Source organism: Podarcis filfolensis (assembly GCF_964270895.1).
Source record: "Podarcis filfolensis genome assembly, chromosome: 9".
Classification (NCBI taxonomy): domain Eukaryota; kingdom Metazoa; phylum Chordata; class Lepidosauria; order Squamata; family Lacertidae; genus Podarcis; species Podarcis filfolensis.
Window position 1 is genome coordinate 9,906,710 of NC_139610.1, and position 20,451 is coordinate 9,927,160.

General features: G+C 42.2%; 1 protein-coding gene and 1 long non-coding RNA gene across 13 annotated transcripts in view; one reads left to right on the top strand and one right to left on the bottom strand.

Moving 5' to 3' along the window:
* Positions 1–20,451, top strand: part of LOC310770352 — a 516,476-nt gene that overhangs the window by 327,003 nt on the left and 169,022 nt on the right. The gene's annotated exons all lie outside the window — the stretch shown is intronic.
* Positions 1–20,451, bottom strand: part of PPARGC1A (PPARG coactivator 1 alpha) — a 629,161-nt gene that overhangs the window by 116,428 nt on the left and 492,282 nt on the right. For 2 of the 12 annotated variants that reach the window (XR_014551953.1, XM_083630271.1), the window contains exon 1: positions 3,419–3,642. The exons of 5 other annotated variants lie outside the window; for them this stretch is intronic. Coding sequence is in view for 3 of the 7 variants with exons in the window: in XM_083630271.1 (XP_083486397.1) it covers positions 3,419–3,466 (48 nt within the window). In the remaining 4 variants the exon portion in view is untranslated. Of the gene's footprint in view, positions 1–3,182; positions 3,643–3,668; positions 3,689–20,451 lie in introns of those variants that run through there. 5 more of the 12 variants (XR_014551954.1, XM_083630273.1, XR_014551955.1 and 2 more) reach the window with 4 other exon arrangements.

Consider the following 20,451-nt stretch of genomic DNA (forward strand, 5'->3'; position numbering starts at 1 on the left):
CCCAAATGAAATCTGTGATCTCATTAAAGGATAATCTAGGTCTTTGCCTGAAAAGGTAGATTCTCAGCATCATCCCCCAGGTTTGTGTTGTGGAGGTCAGTGGCTTAAAACTGATGCCACAGACTTCCAAGGCACCGTGCTGGTCGCTTTACTACTTTTCATTTGTAAAAATAGATTCTCATTCTCTCGCCATCTCTCTGCACTGCCTAGTTAAAACTGGATGGGTTCTCTCAATAGGTACACATTTTTCAAAAAGGCCTGCAGTGGCCATTTTGAAGCAATATCAGAAATAACTGTTCTATTTGGGGCAGGGGGTTTAAAAACAAAGAAAGTATTCTCTTCACAGTTTTCATTTCTCTCTAATGACCGGAGTGTCACTTTTTAAAAACAAATGGAATATCTGAAGTGAAGCACGCTGACTCTTGCCAATGTTGACCTGATAATAAAATCAATGCTTCTAGATATGGCACTACACTTCTAATCTGAGAGACATTAGTAGCAAGTGTTCCTGTTATTAATTTATATTTGGCCTTTGAATGATGCCAGGTTTAACACTCCGAGTCCTATAACTGTCCTCATCTGACTGTCCTCGACGCAGATATCTGGCGTTTGTCTATACATCTCTAACAGGTGCACCTTGCAAGCAATGTCTCTCCACCCCCCTTTTTTTAAAACACAGCCAACAGCTTACGGCAGTTATTACACAACTATACCCTTAGTTCTGTAATAAGCTTTACGAGGATAAAGCAGTCACTAAACACAAAGGCTAATTATTGTGCCTTTCTTTTGCCCCCAGATCATTCTCACCCACCCCTCCAAACGCTTAGTTAAAGAGCAAACAATAAATTAGCTTAACTGCATCAATGATAATGAATCATCATAATTAAGCATCATTCTCCGTTAACCTTTTTGGATGCTCGTGTGGCTTTTCGAAGGTAATTTTTAAAACTAAATGATGGCCAGTGTGTGCGGGTGGGGGGAGGGCTGGATGTATGCCATTTAAATTGCATTAGTGAAAACAATAATCTGTATTTAACAAGGTTGTTAAAGGGAGTCGAGGGAGGGAGAGGGAGGCGAGAGAGAGAGAGAGAGATGATCCCAAACACGGACAATATGCTTAAAGCAAACATAACACCATGTGCATCCTCTTTATCAATCTTTGCAGCCTCGTCGTACATTACCTTCATTAAACAGAGAAACGCTGTGGGACGCTGATCAGTTACTGTGATGTACAGGCCTTTATGAAGGAGCAGGGAATCTCCTTGTTATGAACAAGGGGATCTCAAGTATTTTATATCAGAAGTGAATTTGGAGGGCCTCAAAAGAAGGGGGGGGGGAGAGCTGCCTATCGTACTTGATGCTGGTCGTACTTTAAGAGGAAAGGCGATTCCCCAGGGGAGCAGGAACAGCTTATAGCCAGTAACCAAACTGTCTGCACACAGGGTCAAAGCTCATGCCACTTTGAAAGATGGAACTAAGAAGCCACCTTATCTGCGATACAACTCACACAGACCCCCTTCCCTTCCTCTAAACAAGTAAAAACAACAAGAAGAAGAACCCAAACCCAAAAGCAAATAAACGGCTCACTGGCATAAATTATATTTTCTTGTTACCAGCCTGAAATTCCTGCAGGAACACTGGTGATTAAAATAGATCACCATTTCCACAGACATTGGTTCCTCAAATAAGCTCCTAGCAGCGTTAGGAATAATGCATGATGGAAAAAACGAAGCCACGGCAGCCGAGACCCGTGCAACAAAAACCAAGACGGCAATCTATGATTCTAATCCACTGGATGCTCCCAGCTGCTCAGAAACAAATCAGGACTTCTGGAGCCAGCAAGTCACTCGCTTACCACTTTGACTCATAATAGCTACAGGACATATGAATTATCCATATCTCTCCCACTTTACTGAGTCAAAACAAGAGATGAAAAATTATGATATGCAAACAGAAGTCGGCAGATGCAAATATTTTAAACATGATTTTTGATGATGATAATTAACAATAATAATGGGAATATGCTATTATATTTGCTTCCTGCCCGGAATACGTATATGTAGAAAGCATTAAAGGATTGTACCCAATAATATGTGCCCATGCACTAAAACAACATCTTCAGGTTTTTTTAAAAAGGAGGGGGGTTGCGGAGAAGGGAATCACCAGTAGCTTTCTCTACTGCCAAAGGAAGCATTTAAAGCTGGAATCCTGTGCTCACTTAGTTAAAAGTAATCCCCATTAAAAGACTGAATTGAGATGCACAAGGAATGGCCTGTAAAAGTAGCTATCATTTGAGGCTTCTGTTTTGGGATAACCAGGGAGGGGGAAAGTTTTCCCTAAGTTGCAGGAACTTTCAGACGCTACACCATTTCGAACTCGGATATTTATTTTGGTTTGGTTTTCCTGATTGCAAGCATTTAGACACCCTCAAGCCTCTGTTCCTATTCTCCAGAGACTCCCAATGGGCTGCTTATTTTCTTCCCCAACCCCTGCCTCCGTTCCCCCCTCCCCTTTATGAATTGTAGCCAGCAGAAGCTGCAGGTTTGATGTATTGCCATCTATTTTTACTCAAGCAGCGGAGGCAGCAGCAGCAGCACCACGAGATCCTGCATAAACTCTATTCTCACGCTCCATCCTGTTGTCTCAGCGGCACAGAACCAAAGGAAGAGGACTCCTTAGCCCAACCATTCCAGCAGAAGCGACAGGACATCTCTTCCCAAAAATCACAGCACAGAAGCCACATTCCCACAACACAGCAACCGATACCAAGCCCGTCTCGCTCCACGCACAAGCATCTCTGCTCTGCAGCCCATAACCCCATATAAAATAAAACTACTTTTTTTCTTTTTGCAAGTTTTAAAAGGTGAACGACAGCATTTCATCTGCCTCACGCACACAGAAAAAGAGGCAGCTTTTTTTCCAAGCCAGATGCCACTAGATGCCAATGGAAAGACTTCAGACATCGATTCATATCAATATCTCTGTGCATAAATATTGCATATGACTGGAAAGGGAGCCAAAGGCACATAAAAATAGTTTCCAACTGCAGGAGATCCCGATGACAGGAGCCAGTTGCTTTTTTTTTTTTTTAATTTGCTCAAGGAACCGGAGCGTAATCTTAAAATAGAAAGCCGGCGGGGTGGGGTTGGGGGTGGGAAGGTGGAGAGAAAAGAAAAACTTACAGGATTAAAGATAAGATGCAGCCTTGCTTCCATTCCAAAAGGATTCTTTCTTCTAGCTACTTTCCGGCAAGGGAGGGGTGGACAAGATTCAAAGCAACACAAGCGAAAAATAAAAAAGGGAGGAGGGGGGAAAGGGGAAAGGAAGAACAGAATACAAGGAAACAAGCCCTCCAGCTGGGAGAATTTGCACGCAAAAAAAAAAGGGAGAGAGAGAGACCGTCCCCCAAAAAGCTCACCTCGATGTCACTCCAAACAGAGTCCTGATTACACATGTCCCACGCCATCCAGCTCCTGAATGACGGCAGCAAAGCTTTGAAACTACAATCCACAGCCAGGGCGAGAGAGAGAGAAAGAGAGGGAGAGAGAGCAAATATACTCGCGCGCAGCCAAGCAGCCCCTTACTGAGAGTGAACCGAAGGCACCTGTCTTACTACTGTTCCAGTCACATGACAAAGCTATTAAAAAGTAGGCTGGCCTGTCACTCACCCAGCCGCCTGCTCTTGTGCCGCTGTGTGCTAAAGCCAAGTGACGTCACGCTCAGAGGCAGACCCAGGCTGGAGCGGAGTCAAGCCCGGTCCACGCGCGCGGGCGCGCACACACACGCGCGCATCTTTCCCAGGCGAAAACACTGGGATCGATTTATTTTTTAAAGCAGGTTCCCTCCCGAGCCACACCTCCAGAACTCTGCTGTGCCCGGATCCAATCCTTTTGCAAGGGGCTTTAAAAAAATAAAATTAAAATCCTTTCTCTTCTTGCGTCCACCCATCTTTTTTTTTCGTTTCCAAACCAAGGCAAACGGAGCAAAAGGCTGTTGGTTTTCGAAGTTTGGAAGGAGGCAGAAATAAGAGCCTTGATTTGGAGGCCGCTTGCCTCTTAAAAGACTAAACTTTTAAAGAGGTTAAGGTTGGTGCTGAACGATTTGCAGGGCTTTGGTTTTGTGCAGGGAAAGGGAAGAAGAAACTGTAGCAATTGCATCGGGAATATTCTCTCTCCAACCGGATACTTCAAGCAGAAAGCTCTAGTCTTGAGCATATTTGGGGAAACCCAACTCTCACAAAAGCTTACTCTCAAGTAGCTTACTCTGGAAACGCAGTAATAGGACTTGAAGACAACTGCCTTCCTTGACTGTTTGTCCCATTGGTCAGGTAAACTGCAATCATACATGGAAACTCCATTTAACCATCACAGCTAACAGCTACTGATAGCCATATATCCTCTATGACTCACTCAGTCGCTCTGAACCTCCTAAGCATGATTTAAAGAGGGGAAAAACCCATTGCTACTAAGAATATCCATATTTATAAAAGAACTTTTTCAACATTTGTGCTATGTTAAATTGCACAGGCTGAATTAGCCGAAAGGAAGAAGGCAGCCCTGGAACCGTTGCATGTCTGTTTTATACTCCTCAAAAGCAATGTTGCGATACACAACTACCATAGTGGGTTGCTGCGGTTGTTTTTAACCCAAACAACTCACATTCCTGTTTGCTCATTTCCACGATCAGGAAAGGTTCTCCAATGTTGCCTTGGGGCATATTTTGTATAAACCAAATTGCACACTAACCCTGTTGCTGGCCTAGGCTATGCGTTTTCTTGGGAGGGCACAAAACATACTCCCAGATGGCGACTCCAAAGACTGTTTTCCCTTTCCAGACTTTTACAGGTGCCTCTGTTTTATGACAACACAACGGAACGAACTCACAACAAACCCAGCGCACCTTTCCCACAACAGGAAAAACAGGACTTTCTCCTCCACCTGAGTCTTAAATTTCCTTTCTTTTCTTTCTGGTTTTCTTTTTTTTAAGATTAAAAGCTGTACTTTTAATTAGCCGTGTGCCACAGTTCTCTCACACAAATTCTAAATGCGAGATCAGTCATGCTGCGCTACTAGTTAGAGTCACACTACCATAATGGATCATGCCTCTTTGTTATGAAATATTCATTTGGGTTGTCATTTGCAAATTTGAGTATTCTAAATGCTAAATGAATACAATTATTATCCAGAGACAGAATTGAATTGACAGACAGGAAGCGGCGATTCTTGAAACAGTCATTTTCTCCCAGATTCTACGTCCATTCAAAATATGAATCAAGCTGCAAGTAAATGTTTAACTATTTCTTGTCTCCCTCACCCGTTAAGGCTACTTTGCTGGCAAATGTAGAAAGGAAGTTAAGCAATGTAAAAAGCCTATTGCTTTTGTTTTACATAGCAAACTCCCACTCCCCCAACCCCCTAAATGATAAAAAGGGTACAGACCCAATGAAATCTATGGACTTCAGTAGTAACTCATGTCCACTATTTTCAGTGAGTCTTCTCTGAAGAAAACTAAGTTGCGTATCACCCACAGATTGCATTTTACTCATTTCTTTAAAGCAAAATGCACCGCGAATTCAAAGAAGCCATTTATAAAAGAGTGGATGGTAAGATTTTGCTCTTATCATGAAGAGAGAGAAAACAACAGAGTGAATTTCTTCCAAATTATATGCTAATTTAATGGAGAAAAATGACAGCAAATTATTGGGACTGGGGGCAAAGGTTATTTACCTCTGCCCTTAGAAAACTCATCTGTGAAGTACAGCCGCTGACTGGCAGAAATGGAGTAGATTTGTATTAATCAGTGGATCCATGCTTGATGAAATAGTCTTCTGCCATACCTACTTATAATTGCGTTCACTGACTGTACCAAATCCATCACTTTTATGTTTATGTTCCATTCACACCTTTTATAGAATCATATTTATACTGCAACATCTTAGACTGCAGAGGGAAGGAGAAGCATATTTCAACCTGCCCGCGTTGTTTGTATTTTCTACAATTCCATTTCACTGCTTTTCTGTCAAATTAGCAAGTTAACTGACAAATAGATAACTACAAAGTTAAGCAGCAGTTCAGAAACGATGGGGGGGGGGGAGACGACTTTCCTGGCGCATGCATTTCGAAGTCTTCCTACGCGGAACAATGGCTCAAAGTACTGGGGAATTTTTCTACTGAGACAGGCCCACAGAACTGCATTTGCAACAGGAGTTTTCGAGAATTGACATCAAACAGTACCTTATACCTCTAGAAATATCGGCAAACTCACTACAGCAAGGGTTTCCAATAGGAAGGTTTCCCCTTCCTCCCCCGCTTTTTAACAACTGCCTGGCTCATAAGTGGTTACTATAAATAGCTTCATTAGGGAGTTTCTATCACACTTCCTAAACGTAGTTTGCAACACTCGTAGATCTAATAATAAAAAGCAGGAAGGAATGGAGGAAATGAGAGAAAAAAGTGGTGCCAGTGGTGCACAGCCCACAACAGCTCACATCGCTCAGTTGGTTAGAGCATGGGGCTGATAACGCCAAGGTAACAGGTTCGATTCCTGTATGGGACAGCTACATATTCCTGCTTTTCAAGGGGTTGGACTAGATGATCTGCAGGGTCCCCTGCAACTCTGCAATTCTATGATTAACAGTTTCTCCATTTAGGAAATGTGCTTATTCCCCCAAAGGGTTGGTCACACACCCTATTCTAATCACCACAGCCCAGTAGCTCTTCTTTAGGGTGAATCTCATTTATGTGTTTGATGTATTTTTAAGCTGCCTTTCGGGATTAGTTACCGCCCACGCCCCCCAGGCAGTTTGCAATTAGTCGATAAAACAATCAGTTTACAACTTATTAAAAACAGCAAAACGATAAAACATCAACACAGCAGCAGCGAACAAAACAATCGGGGGCAGATATAATCACATTAAAAACATTACGTTTTGATATGGAAGTTCAGTACATATGTGGTTTATATTATATTGGTGATGGCCCATTCACACATACAAACCATTACTTGATCTTGACTCACAGACTGATGAAAATGCATGTGAGGAAAACCTGATGTACAGTGGTACCTCAGGTTACAAATGCTTCAGGTTACGAACGCTTCAGGTTACGGACTCCTCTAACCCGGAAGTAGTACCTCGGGTTAAGAACTTTGCTTCAGGATGAGAACAGAAATCGTGCGGCGGCGGCAGCAGGAGGCCCCATTAGCTAAAGTGGTACCTCAGGTTAAGAACAGTTTCAGGTTAAGAACGGACCTCCAAAACGAATTAAGTTCTTAACCAGAGGTACCACTGTATAAACAAGAATAGATACAGGCTACCCCTCCCCCTAAAAAGGAGTAAGAATATCAATTTATGGAAGTAGCAGAACGCTTGCCCAGGGGAGATCTACCTAGAGATTAGGAGTCTTCACTTTTAGGTGGGTGGTATTAAAACATTGCTGTAAATTAATATAAAGTTAAATGTAGGCAGCATATGACTTCTTATAACACGATGCTCCTCTGTTGCTTACTTCAAGAGTAACTGCCTCCCTAGTTCAGAACTTTCAAAAGGGAAGTTGTTTGTAATGCTGAATTATTTCCAGTTCCAAGGCACATTTCTGCAGCCTCACCTCTCTGTCCCTACTTCCCAGCCTCTGCAGTTGGGCTCTCTTTTCCCACTAGGTTTTTCAATAAATAAAAATATCCTGCCAATAATCTGCACAGCATTTATACAGGAATAGCTAAACGTTTTTGGAAGTGTCCAAGCACTTGCGATACCAGTGAGGAACAAGTATACAGAGCCATTTATGTGTCAGGAAAGTAAGACTTAATGTGCACCTCTGCTTTTCCACTCCATATTGCAGTGCCCTTGCAGAAACCATTAGGACCTACTTCCTTTCAGATAACAGCATCTTCACCACGAATGTAAAAGACTATGAAAATTAACTGAGCATCATTTAACTACACTGCAGTACATTATGCACTTGTTCTTCAACTGTCCATGAGGTGGCACTGTTGCTTTTACGGAACTCTGCAATATGATAGGTGATCTGATTAAAAGAACAGCAAAGGGAATTTCAACTAACGGGACAGTTGCTCTTTTAATTTACCTCCACCTTTACTTTCCCTGCTAGACAGTAAGTTTTCAGGTGGGGGCATGGATTTTAAAAACTACTTTGTGCAGTGCCTAGCTACTATAGGAACTTAGCAAATAATGGGGAAAGAACCATTTTTATCCCATTTATTAAGCAGATTTCTGATTAAATCATTGCAGCTTACTCCCTCCCATGCAGTATTTGACAGGGAAGGGATCTTGCCATGCTCACATGACTCACAGGCTAGTGTGGAAATATCCACTGCTGTCTTTTCCATCCAGCTGAGGTCGATTTCTCCTCAGTTCCTGTTTCTCCAGCGAATGCCAGCATATCTACCACATGCAGGGACCTTAAAAATGACTATAGTTAAAAAACTGGTGATTGCATTATGGTGGCAATGATTTTTGAGTTTCATGTCAAGTACACACTGCAACACAGTACAGAGTCAAGAATGCATTTGCTCCCCCCCCCCCGATGACCTTTATTGAATTTTTAGTTACATACTATACATACACATACATTATGTTTCACATTTGTTCTTGCTCTTCCGAGCTGACTTCCTTCCTTCCTCCTTCCGGCTTTTTTATGTCGTCTTTAACTTTTCGCATTGTCTTTGTGCATTTTGTATATAATTGTTGTTCTTCAATTTTTTTCCATAAAATGTCTGTAAACAAATAAATCTTTCTATATATACAATTCTTGCTGTCTGTCTATATGCATTTACAAATATTGTTCAACAATAGTCCTAATATACATTTTTAATTCATTTTGATATTATCCAATACATTTCTTGTGTTTTCCCATTATGAGGTTTAACAGTGGTACCTCGGGTTAAGTACTTAATTCGTTCCGGAGGTCCGTACTTAACCTGAAACTGTTCTTAACCTGAAGCACCACTTTAGCTAATGGGGCCTCCTGCTGCTGCTACACCGCCGGAGCCCGATTTCTGTTCTTATCCTGAAGCAAAGTTCTTAACCTGAAGCACTATTTCTGGGTTAGCGGAGTGTATAACCTGAAGCGTATGTAACCTGAAGCATATGTAACCCGAAATACCACTGTACTTTAATTCTACTGGTTTCCCTATTTCACATTGTCTTCTCTATATATAACATAAATTTTCCCTATTCCTTTTGATATGTTTCATCACCCTGAATGCATTTGCAGAGGTAAAGAATTCCTGCTTCCGTTTTTTTTAAAAATGAATAGAGATATAGATAGATAGATAGAAGCAAGTTTCTCATCCTCACTGAAAAAAGTTTGAAGAAAGTTTGAAAATGTGGGGACAGTGATTACTGACATCACTTAGAGCCAAGAGATAAGGCTCTTCTATGATGAGTAAAGGGCAGCAGAACTTTACTGAAAAGCTGGGTTAGCACAAATGAATGCCCTATATGCAGTATATTTACCGTATTAATTTTTTATTAGAAAATGCAATGCTCCTCTCTTGTCTTCTTCATGTCTCAGTTTTCTGCTCAAACCTTCTGTTGTGATGCATTACTACCCCTGTCTCTTGAGTTCTTCCCACACTCCACTTCCCAGTCAGGCACAACAAGTCACTATACCTCCTCTGGCCAAACCACTATCTTTGCACTCCCTCACACTCACACAAAACATGAGCCTGTGCTTTACAGTGCTGGCCAGGCATGTGGGCTGAGTTGCATAAAGCTGCCTCCACAGTTTGTCAGCTTTGGAGAAGCAAAACGCTGCTGGCTGCCACGTGCAATATTTTCTCCTCCCTACACCAGTATCTCAAGCTGTAACATAAACCAAGCGGTTTGAGTAGCAGACTACAGATGCAACTCATATCCTTTCTGTGGTAAGGCAGTCAGAACTGTACACAGTATTCTGGCTACACCTGTTATGTACTGAAGTTCTCACCCTGGGCCAGCAGGGGGATACTGTAGATAGTTTTCACTCAGGTCCACATATGCAAATAAGGGATTGAAAGTGACGTTCAGTGATTGGATAGTTACAGAAAGTTGTTACAGTTGTGTTGTACTGGAGCTCTATATAAGCAGGCTGGCTGAACCCTTCAGTTCAGTTCTGTTCTGGCTTGTGAATAAACAAGAGCTGTTTGAAGAATCGCTGTGTCGTCTGATATGTTCACCCACAACTTAACAACACCATAGATTTGTATATGAGCATCATGATATTTGCAGAATTCACCCTTTCATAACTGCCACACACGGGGTTGACATTTTCATCAAGCTATTCTGCACGACTCCAAGATCTCTTTGATGACCAGAAACCAACGGTTCAGAACCTGTTTGCAAACATTTGAAGGTAAGGCTTCTTGCCCCAGACTGCACCACTTTGCACTTGCTAGCACTGCCATTTAAATACCCATCCACCCAGTTATGGCAGGCAGGAGCTACCCGTTGCCGAAGCCTTACTGATTCTTCTTCAGCAAGACTTAGTCTTCTATATACTTGGAGAATTTATTTTTAATGATGTTTTCCACAAGTTTTCCAAGAAGAATATCAAGCTAACTGACCTGTAATTTCTTTCTTTTTTTAAATCATTTTTATTGATTTTCCAATAAAAAACATCCAATTAATATATCCAATCATAATACTCCAATTAAAATAAAAAACTAAAATAAAAAAGACCAAATTATAGTCCAAATGATAATTATTAATTTTTCAGAGCTCCCCACGGTCTGGATCTCTGAAGCATATCTCCACATCTCAGCCCTGCCTCTCCTCCTTGTTTCCATATTTTCCACATCTTGATTTTGATGTTTTATAATTCTCCATCCCTGAGTCCACGATTCTCAATCATGTCAAACATCATATACTTTCATCTGTCAAATACAGCTTTATTACTATATATTTTTCCAAATGCCTTTTTTATCAGCGCAGCTTCCTCTGACTCCATTCCAATCCGAGATGTTGTCCGAGTCTGTTAGCTAAAGTTTAATGGCACAGCAACTCCCAATCATTAATTGTCCAAACTGACCTGTAATTTCTTGCATCCCCCTGGATTGCTCTTTAAAAATTGGTGTTACATTGGTACTGTCCAACCCTCAGGAATGGACTCTGATCTTAGGGATAAGTTATATATTTTTGCTAGAAGATCAGCAATTCCACATTAGAATTTTAAAGAACTGTTGAATGGCTGCCATCTGGACCCAGTGATTAGTTTGTTGTTAATTTATCCATAAGGCCTAGAACGTGGTCTCTCGTCACTACTATTTGCCTCAGTTCCTCAAATCCCCTTACTGAGAAAGTTCAAGCACAGAGATCTGCCCTACATCTTCCACAGTGAAGACAGATGCAAATAATTAATTTAGCTGATCTGTAATCTCATTCTCCTCCTTTAACACACCTTCTTCTTTCTTGCCATCCAAAGGTCCAATTTCCTCCCTAGCTGGTTTCCTGCTTCAAATGTAGTTAAAAGAGTTTCTTACTGTTGGTCTTAAAAAGCAGAGACATCACCTTGACAACAAAGGTCCATATAGTAAAAGCTATGGCTTTCCCAGTAGTGATGTATGGAAGTGAGAGCTGGACCATAAAGAAGGCTGATCGCCGAAGAATTGATGCTTTTGAATTATGGTGCTGGAGGAAACTCTTGAGAGTCCCATGGACTGCAAGAAGATCAAACCAATCCATTCTTAAGGAAATCAGCCCTGAGTGCTCACTGGAAGGACAGATCGTGAAGCTGAGGCTCCAATACTTTGGCCACCTCATGAGAAGAGAAGACTCCCTGGAAAAGACCCTGATGTTGGGAAAGATGGAGGGCACAAGGAGAAGGGGACGACAGAGGACGAGATGGTGGGACAGTGTTCTCGAAGCTATCAGCATGAGTTTGACCAAACTGCGGGAAGCAGTGGAAGACAGGAGTGCCTGGCGTGCTCTGCTACATGGGGTCATGAAGAGTCGGACACGACTAAATGACTAAACAACAACAACAATTGTTGGTCTTCATGTTTAAAGTGATATGCCCCTCATTTTTTTCACATGCCTCATTGTTTTTGCCAAAGTTTATTTTTATTTTGCCAAAGTTTGTGTCCCTTTTTGTTCTCCTCATTTGTACAAGACTTTCATTTTCCAAAAGAGGCCTTTTTGCCTCTAATAGCTTCCCTGACTCTTCTTGTTAACCTTTCCTGATCGGCGGTATACATTCGAGCTGAGCTTCTATTACCGTGGTTTTGAATAACCCTCCAGCATTCTGGAGAGATTTGACCTCTTGACTTTCCCTTTCAACTTCCTTTCTGAACCCCCCCCCCCCATTTTTTAAGTTTCATCTTCTGAAGTCAAACGTGGCAGTTTTTGACTTCCTTGGCAATTGTTCACTTAAGTATATCTTGAAGCCAACAACACAGTCTTTCCAACTGGTTCAAGAAAACTTAAGTCTTGCACCACATCCTAGGTGACACTTAGGATTAGGTACATCCAGACTCACTTCCCCTCATGTCCGTTCTTTGACCAGTAGTTCTAGGAAACAGTCATTTTAGTTTATCAAGAAATTTTACCTCTTTTCCAGCTCACTCATCTTGGCTTCAAGGCTTTGAGCATTTACATATACAGTAAAAGTTTATACACAGTGCCTCTCCACATATGTTTGTTTTCCTCTATGGCACTAGGAATCGCCACCATGTCCCACTGTAGTTTCACTACCTAGTTGTAGACTGTGCCCATCTGGACAACCTTGAATATTTTCATGCTCATCTCTTAGAGATGATTTGCCCCAAACTAGATGCCCCTTGGCTCTTGTTAGCTTTCCCTGCCAATCAATTTCAAAGCTGCTCTGTCATCTTTTGAATTTTAATGGCAATCTGGTTCCATTCTACTGGTATTTCAGAGAAAGCTACTAAAACGTCCAGTCTTTCAGCTTCATATCTAGCCATCTATAGTTTGCTTTCTAGACTTCAGGTCTACATTTCCCAATGCCATTGGTGCCAACAAGTACAGAAATCAATTACTCAAGTAATCCTTGTTATCCCCCTTGGTTTTAATGTATTTTTTTGCTTGTTTGTTTGGTTGGTTGGCTGCAAGTTGCTTTGGGTTGATAAAGCAACTAAAACATTTAATAAATAATACTAATAATCTAAATGTGATCATTCACAACAGAAAACACTTGTAATTCACTATGCTATAAGCAACGTCACTAAATGAAGGCCTAAAGAATATTTCAATGGTTTTTCAAATGTTCTTACTGATGGAATATTTTCTAACATCAGGAATGCCCTAAGGCTATAACCACCACCATTTTCACTTCCCCCAACTGCTGGTGTTTAGGGTATTAAGTAGAAATTCAGCAAATGAAAGTTTTCCCATTCTGGTGAGAACTGTACCTGTTAGATTTCTGAAAGCCCCACAGTTAGTTGTTAAAGTCCCACGGCTGCTATCACAAAACAGATGAGAAAACTACTCAATACATATTGCCTCCTCCTTACACACCTTTTTGCTCTTTAGGGCTACGGCTTTCTAATTTCAAACTGTAGCCCATGGAAATTTTGAAATTGTTTTGTAATGTGGTCAAGTGCCATTCTGTACAACTCTTTGAAGGGTTGTCTGGTCCGAGTCCAATTTTAAGACAAAGAACTACAGTAATAAGAGGCTTAAAGCTGGCCATTAGCAGACATGTGTGGGTCATCCAGTTACAGTGTTCCCCACTATAGCGAAATGGGTGGTATTTTTAAATTAAATTACAGCAATCGTTTCTAGATGTGCATCTATACATAGAAATTAGTGCATGCACATTTTATGCAGAGCTGTGTCCATCTTTTGTCCTCCTTTTTGGCAAGGTGCAGGTGGTCCTCTACCATTTTGTGTTCATGCTTTGCAAAAATGCAGATGCAAAATCTGCAGGGCTTTGAGAGGGATACATGGGCTAGGCTCCCAGGAACTTCCATGGGAATATCCAAGGAACTGGGCATGCCTAATGGGAATTTCACTTCTGTTCTTGGACAACAGGTATCAGCCAAACTGTTTTTGAAACTCTTGTTAGCAAAAGTGGTTTGAGAGCCAGTGTGGTGTAGTGGTTAAGAGCGGTGGTCTCGTAATCTGGTGAACCGGGTTCGCATCTCCGCTCCTCCACATGCAGCTGCTGGGTGACCTTGGGCCAGTCACACTTCTTTGAAGTCTCTCAGCCCCACTCACCTCACAGAGTGTTTGTTGTGGGGGAGGAAGGGAAAGGAGAATGTTAGCCGCTTTGAGACTCCTTAGGGTAGTGATAAAGTGGGATATCAAATCCAAATCCATATAACATGGGGGCAACAGAGAGCTGTGATAGTCAAGAAACAAGCTCAAAGTCTCCTTGGGTGCAACTGAATCTGTGATACTTTGGATCCTGGCCAATGTCAGTTAACACTTACTAAAATGATACTGGTTTTCATGAAAGCACTGTTATAATGCTTCCTCCCGCCTTTATTTTTCAGGCATTTACTACCATAATATAGATTAGAAGAAACACTGGAACAAATTGAAAGTTATTCTTTGTTTCCATTAACAAACCATCACATTCAATTTAACACCTTTAGAGTGTTTATATAATAGCCTGGCATTCATTTAATTCAATTGGTTTGACTTCCTTAACATTGTCGAGAAAAGGAGCTTGATTAGGTATCATTGATTAAGAAAGCTGAAATTGGCATTTTCTTAAAAACCAGACTTTCCATGATCAAAGTGCACTTTTATTCTCTTAGACGTCCAACCAAATCAAAAATGATAGAAAGATGAGAAAGTAAAATGAAATCAACACCAAATCAGTACATGAATGGTCACATGGTAAGTATCTGTGCATTGTGATCCTAAATCAACTGAACTCAGTAGTAAGTGTTCATTGGCAGGTCTCCCAGTGAGGTTTCCGATCCATTCCTTATTTCAAGGTTACCAAATAAGGAATGGTTCCTTGAAACAGGAACAGGTTGTAAATCTATTCCCAAATCAGAGTGGATAAGGCTGCTACATTGGGCTGGACAATGTTGTTTTCAATATTGTCTGCGTACCAGCAGAACAGACTTCCAGTTGCACGACGGGGCTTCACTTTCCCCTTGCAACCCTCTTCCCACTCTCGAGATCTAATCTGGAAAGTTGAGGGACCGTGAGGAGCAGATTCCAGGAATGCTTGAGGAGCTGGAGAGGGATGGAAACAAAGGTGAAGTTCCATTGTGCAAGTGGAAGATGGTTCGTGCAATGTTGGATTTGACTGGTAACAGCCCTGTGTATTTTCAAAACAGTAATGTTAGTCTCTCGTTTTATGGAGAATGAGCATTCACCCTTACTTGCTTGTCGTTGTCGTTTAGTTGTGTCCGACTCTTCGTGACCCCATGGACCAGAGCATGCCAGGCACTCCTGTCTTCCACCGCCTCCCACAGTTTGGTCAAACTCATGCTGGTAGCTTCGAGAACACCATCCAACCATCTCGTCCTCTGTCGTCCCCTTCTTGTGCCCTCCATCTTTCCCAACATCAGGGTCTTTTCCAGGGAGGCTTCTCTTCTCATGAGGTGGCCAAAGTATTGGAGCCTCAGCTTCATGATCTGTCCTTCCAGTGAGCACTCAGGGCTGATTTCCTTCAGAATGGATAGGTTTGATCTTCTTGCAGTCCATGGAACTCTCAAGAGTCTCCTCCAGCACCATAATTCAAAAGCATCAATTCTTCAGCGATCAGCCTTCTTTATGGTCCAGCTCTCACTTCCATACATCACTACTGGGAAAACCATAGCTTTTACTATACGGACCTTTGTTGGCAAGGTGATGTATCTACTTTTTAAGATGCTGTCTAGGTTTGTCATTGCTTTTCTCCCAAGAAGCAGGCGTCTTTTAATTTCGTGGCTGCTGTCACCATCTGCAGTGATTATAGAGCCCAAGAAAGTTAAATCTCTCACTGCCTCCATTTCTTCCCCTTCTATTTGCCAGGAGGTGATGGGACCAGTGGCCATGATCTTCGTTTTTTTGATGTTGAGCTTCAGACCATATTTTGCACTCTTCTCTTTCATCCTCAATAAAAGGTTCTGGGTGTTTAATCATTCCACGCTTTTCAATGCTTTCCCTCCCATCACTTTACTAACCACAAAAGTATGTTTCTTTTTTTAAAAAAGTGGATTTATTATGCTAGGATGACAGAGCTCTTTAATCCACTTTAATTGCACAAACCTAAATTTTATACTATTTGCTTGAATCCATCCTGCAAAATTCTTGCAGCCTTGAGACACATGTAAGCACCTCGTTAAGGCGCATACTTCATCTCTCAGCAAGCATAAGATATATGAAACAGCATGATGGGTTGGAATCATCAACCTGCACTGAACTTTCAGAGTGGGTCTTGTTATTTTCTAAAGAATTCATTGTGGTGGTTGTTTTTCTAAATGTGTTTTGGGCCATCCCTTAATATAAAAAATGTAATCCTCCTATTATTGTTATTAATAAACAGTATTAAAACTTGCATTTGCAGCCTACAGTGTTACATGGATACACATTAATATTTGCTCATCATATTTTGCCAACACATGTTCTCCTGCTTTTAAGTTTCCTATAAATAGGAGAGAAACCCAAGCTTTCAGGTTTGTGTATTTGATCATCTATTAATCCATGTAGAAGTGCTGCCTTGGCAACGCCTCCCCAGGCAGGATTGGGCAATTGGCTGAGGTAGGCGGAGACCTCCAGGTATCCAGCCCAGGGAGGATGAAGCCAGCCCGAACTATCAGGAGCTGCACTGGGGTCCGCACTGCGTGTGACTATGCAAAAGGCGCCCCCCATTTGATGTGGGGAGCGGTCATTCCTGGCATGCTGGAGTATTCACAAAAAGAACCTGTGTTTTGCTGAAATGAGGGAAGCAGGGAATTGGAGCACATCACATTCCCAGTTCTCCAAAATACGCTTTTGGAGGCCTGAGAACATCATGTCTGAACCAACCCAAGAAGATTATACAGTGGTACTTCGGGTTAAGTACTTAATTCGTTCTGGAGGTCTCTTCTTAACCTGAAACTGCTCTTAACCTGAAGCACCACGTTAGCTAATGGGGCCTCCTGCTGCTGCTGCGCCGCCAGAGAACGATTTCTGTTCTCATCCTGAAGCAAAGTTCTTAACCCGAGGTACTATTTCTGGGTTAGCGGAGTCTGTAACCTGAAGCGTCTGTAACCTGAAGCATACGTAATCCAAGGTACCACTGTATTTGAGCAAGAAAGAGCAATGACTAATCATAGTTCCATTCTAGCCCTGTTTAGTAGAACTGCTGCCGTTACTTGTCGTTCACTACAACTTCCTTGTCCCTCCATTCTACCCTCTGAAGCAGCAATAAAAAGTGCTGCCAAAAGAGGACTACAACAAAGCTCTCTGACTGTCTGTAGCTGCTGCCGGAGCCAATAATCACTATAACCAACTGGAGGATGCAAAGCCTCCTTCACAGGTTCTTTTGCAAGCTGCCACCAAGGAATAAATCACATCTGGTCTCATTATCACCTGTTGGGGAGGAAATGATCAGTATGAAAACATCCTCTTCAGCTACCCTGATTTTATTACTAGGATACCTTTTCTCTAACAGAACCTTTCAAGGTAGAGTATGGGTGCAACAAAAGCTATTGGGAGAAGGGGATCACAAAGGAATCACATTACTTCACCATTATACGCAATGTGGCCGATGGTATATAGTCAGCAACGCGGTACTGAAATTTAAGTACTATATCCCTTAAATGATACCATTTATTTTAAACACACCCTGTATGGTAACACCCACCTGAACAAAGTGCCTTTGAATAAAGGAACAGAGGGGAAAGACAATAGGCAACTGTATTGCCTGGGAGAATTTCATTTTAAATGAACTAGTGGTAGCCGACAGCCAGCCCTAGCAAAGCATTTCTCATCTTCAAATGAAATCTGCCCATTGATAGATCTTCACTTTATTTGAATCAGCCTCTTCTCTTTTGAACTTGGCCCCTGTGCTTGGCTTTTCTCATATTAAAGCAGTCTGGTGCATGACATAAATTTTCTGTTTACAAGAAAGAGGCCCATTTTTGTTTAAGATCTTTGACTGACTTGTATTCTCTGGGTAGCCAAATGAACAGCAAGCAACTTTTAAAAAAAAATGCAATAAAATATTTCAAATAGCATAAGGCTTTCCCAAACTTTAAGTGCAATCTACTGGGATGTTCTACTGGACACTGAAATAATAGGAATTGTGTTGGGCTCCTGCCAAACTTCTAGTCACGTTGGTGAGGTTGGAATAGGAGGACTTTTTAGTGCATTGTGCCCTGTTTGAATCAAGGCTGCAGCCCTGGAATGCTGAGGTGGAATAATGGATATTTTGTTTGGTGGGGTTTAGGTAAAGGTAAAGGGACCCCTGACCATTAGGTCCAGTCGTGACCGACTCTGGGGTTGCGGCGCTCATCTTGCTTTATTGGCCAAGGGAGCCGCTGTACAGCTTCAGGGTCATGTGGCCAGCATGACTAAGCCGCTTCTGGCAAACCAGAGCAGCGCATGGAAACGCCATTTACCTTCCCGCCGGAGCGGTACCTATTTATCTACTTGCACTTTGACGTGCTTTTGAACTGCTAGGTTGGCAGGAGCAGGCACCGAGCAATGGGAGCTCACCCCGCCGCGGGGATTCGAACCGCCGACCTTCTGATCGGCAAGTCTAGGCTCTGTGGTTTAACCCACAGCGCCACCTAAATTTACAACAAGGGTTGCTTGTTAAGGAGTGGGGAAATGGACATTTAGCAGTGGCAGGAACCAATCTGCTGCCAACAGCTGGGAAACAGTGGCAGGGTCCAGTTTGCCACAGAGACTTGGTAGGCTTAAACCATAGGCAGGCAACCTAAGGCCCAGGGGCCGGATGTGGCCCAATCGCCTTCTCAATCTGGCCAGCGGACGGTCCCGGAATCAGTGTGTTTTTACACGAGTAGAATGTGTCCTTTTATTTAAAATGCATCTCTGGGTTATTTGTGGGGCCTGCCTGGTGTTTTTACATGAGTAGAATGTGTCCTTTTATTTAAAATGCATTTCTGGGTTATATGTGGGGCATAGGAATTCATTAATTCCCCCCCCCCAAAAAAAAAAAATAGTCCGGCCCACCACATGGTCTGAGGGACGGTGGACCGGCCCACACCTGAAAAAGTTTGCTGACCCCTGGCTTAAACTTTACCTCACCTGCGGTCTTTCCCTTGGAAATTCCTCTTCCCTACAGGAGGTTTTGGAGATGTGTTTACCCTGACACAGGAAAAAAGTCACTGAGGCAAGAGCCAGTGTGGTGTAGTGGTTAAGAGCAGTGGACTCATAATCTGGTGAACTGGGTTCGATTCCCCGCTCCTCCACATGCAGCTGCTGGGTGACCTTGGGCTAGTCACACTTATCTGAAGTCTCTCAGCCCCACTCACCTCACAGAGTGTTTGTTGTGGGGGAGGAAGGGAAAGGAGATTGTTAGCTGCTTTGAGACTCCTTAGGGTAGTGATAAAGCAGGATATCAAATCCAAATCCAAACTCTTAAGAGGGTTGCATGGAAAAAGTTAAGCAACCATCAGTCTCATGCCCCCCCCACCCACTGCTTCTTTCCTGCAAATCAAGCCACCATTTTGCAAACATATTCACACACCGAGGTCTGCTGCTGAACACCTAGTTCACCCTAGGACAGCAGTCCTATAAAAATATAGCGCTGGAGTCTCTCCCAAAGAAATCCAGCAGCAATATCTTCTAAGCATCATATACAGCAAAAACTTTGGTTCATATTTCAGCACTTTTCCCTTTGGAGAAAAAGCAGGACCAAACGTCTTCTCCAAAAATGTGGGTCAGTTTCAGTTCAATCATTTTATTTGTTTCCATTATTTTATCCTGACCCGTGATAAAGCATTTTGCACCCAGGAGAAATGCGTAAGAAAGAAAGATGTAGCCACTATAAAGCAGTGATTCTGAAACTTTTTTCTCTGGGCCACAATTTCAGAATAAAAAAATTGCTCACACCACACCAAATTTTATATTGATAAGCAATACACTGGAAAACAAAAAGAACTCATAGCAGTTATAACACAGAATGCAACTACTTCATAATGTGATCGTGGGACACCCAGAAAGTATAAAACAATGCAGCTACATAAGAACACGAATCATTCCAAAAATATAATCTTGATTGTCCTTGAATCTTCCCACCCCAGTTGCCATCCTCTCTGGCCACACCACTGTGGCATGCCACAATCTTTGAGAACCGCTGCTATAAAGAGAGTGTGAGTCTTCCAAAACAAAACAGAGGTACTTGAAGAGGGAAGGGGCCAATTTTTAGCTCTCGAGGTGAAAAGCTTTTTTTCGGGTGTCCCATAAGCTTCCAGTACTGGACACAGATTTCGACCCTTTCTAAAACTACTTTCAAGAAAGGAATGTAAGCTTTTTTCATATGCAGTAACAGCAGCAAGAATACTACTGGCCCAAAAATGGAAACAAGAAGAATTACCAAC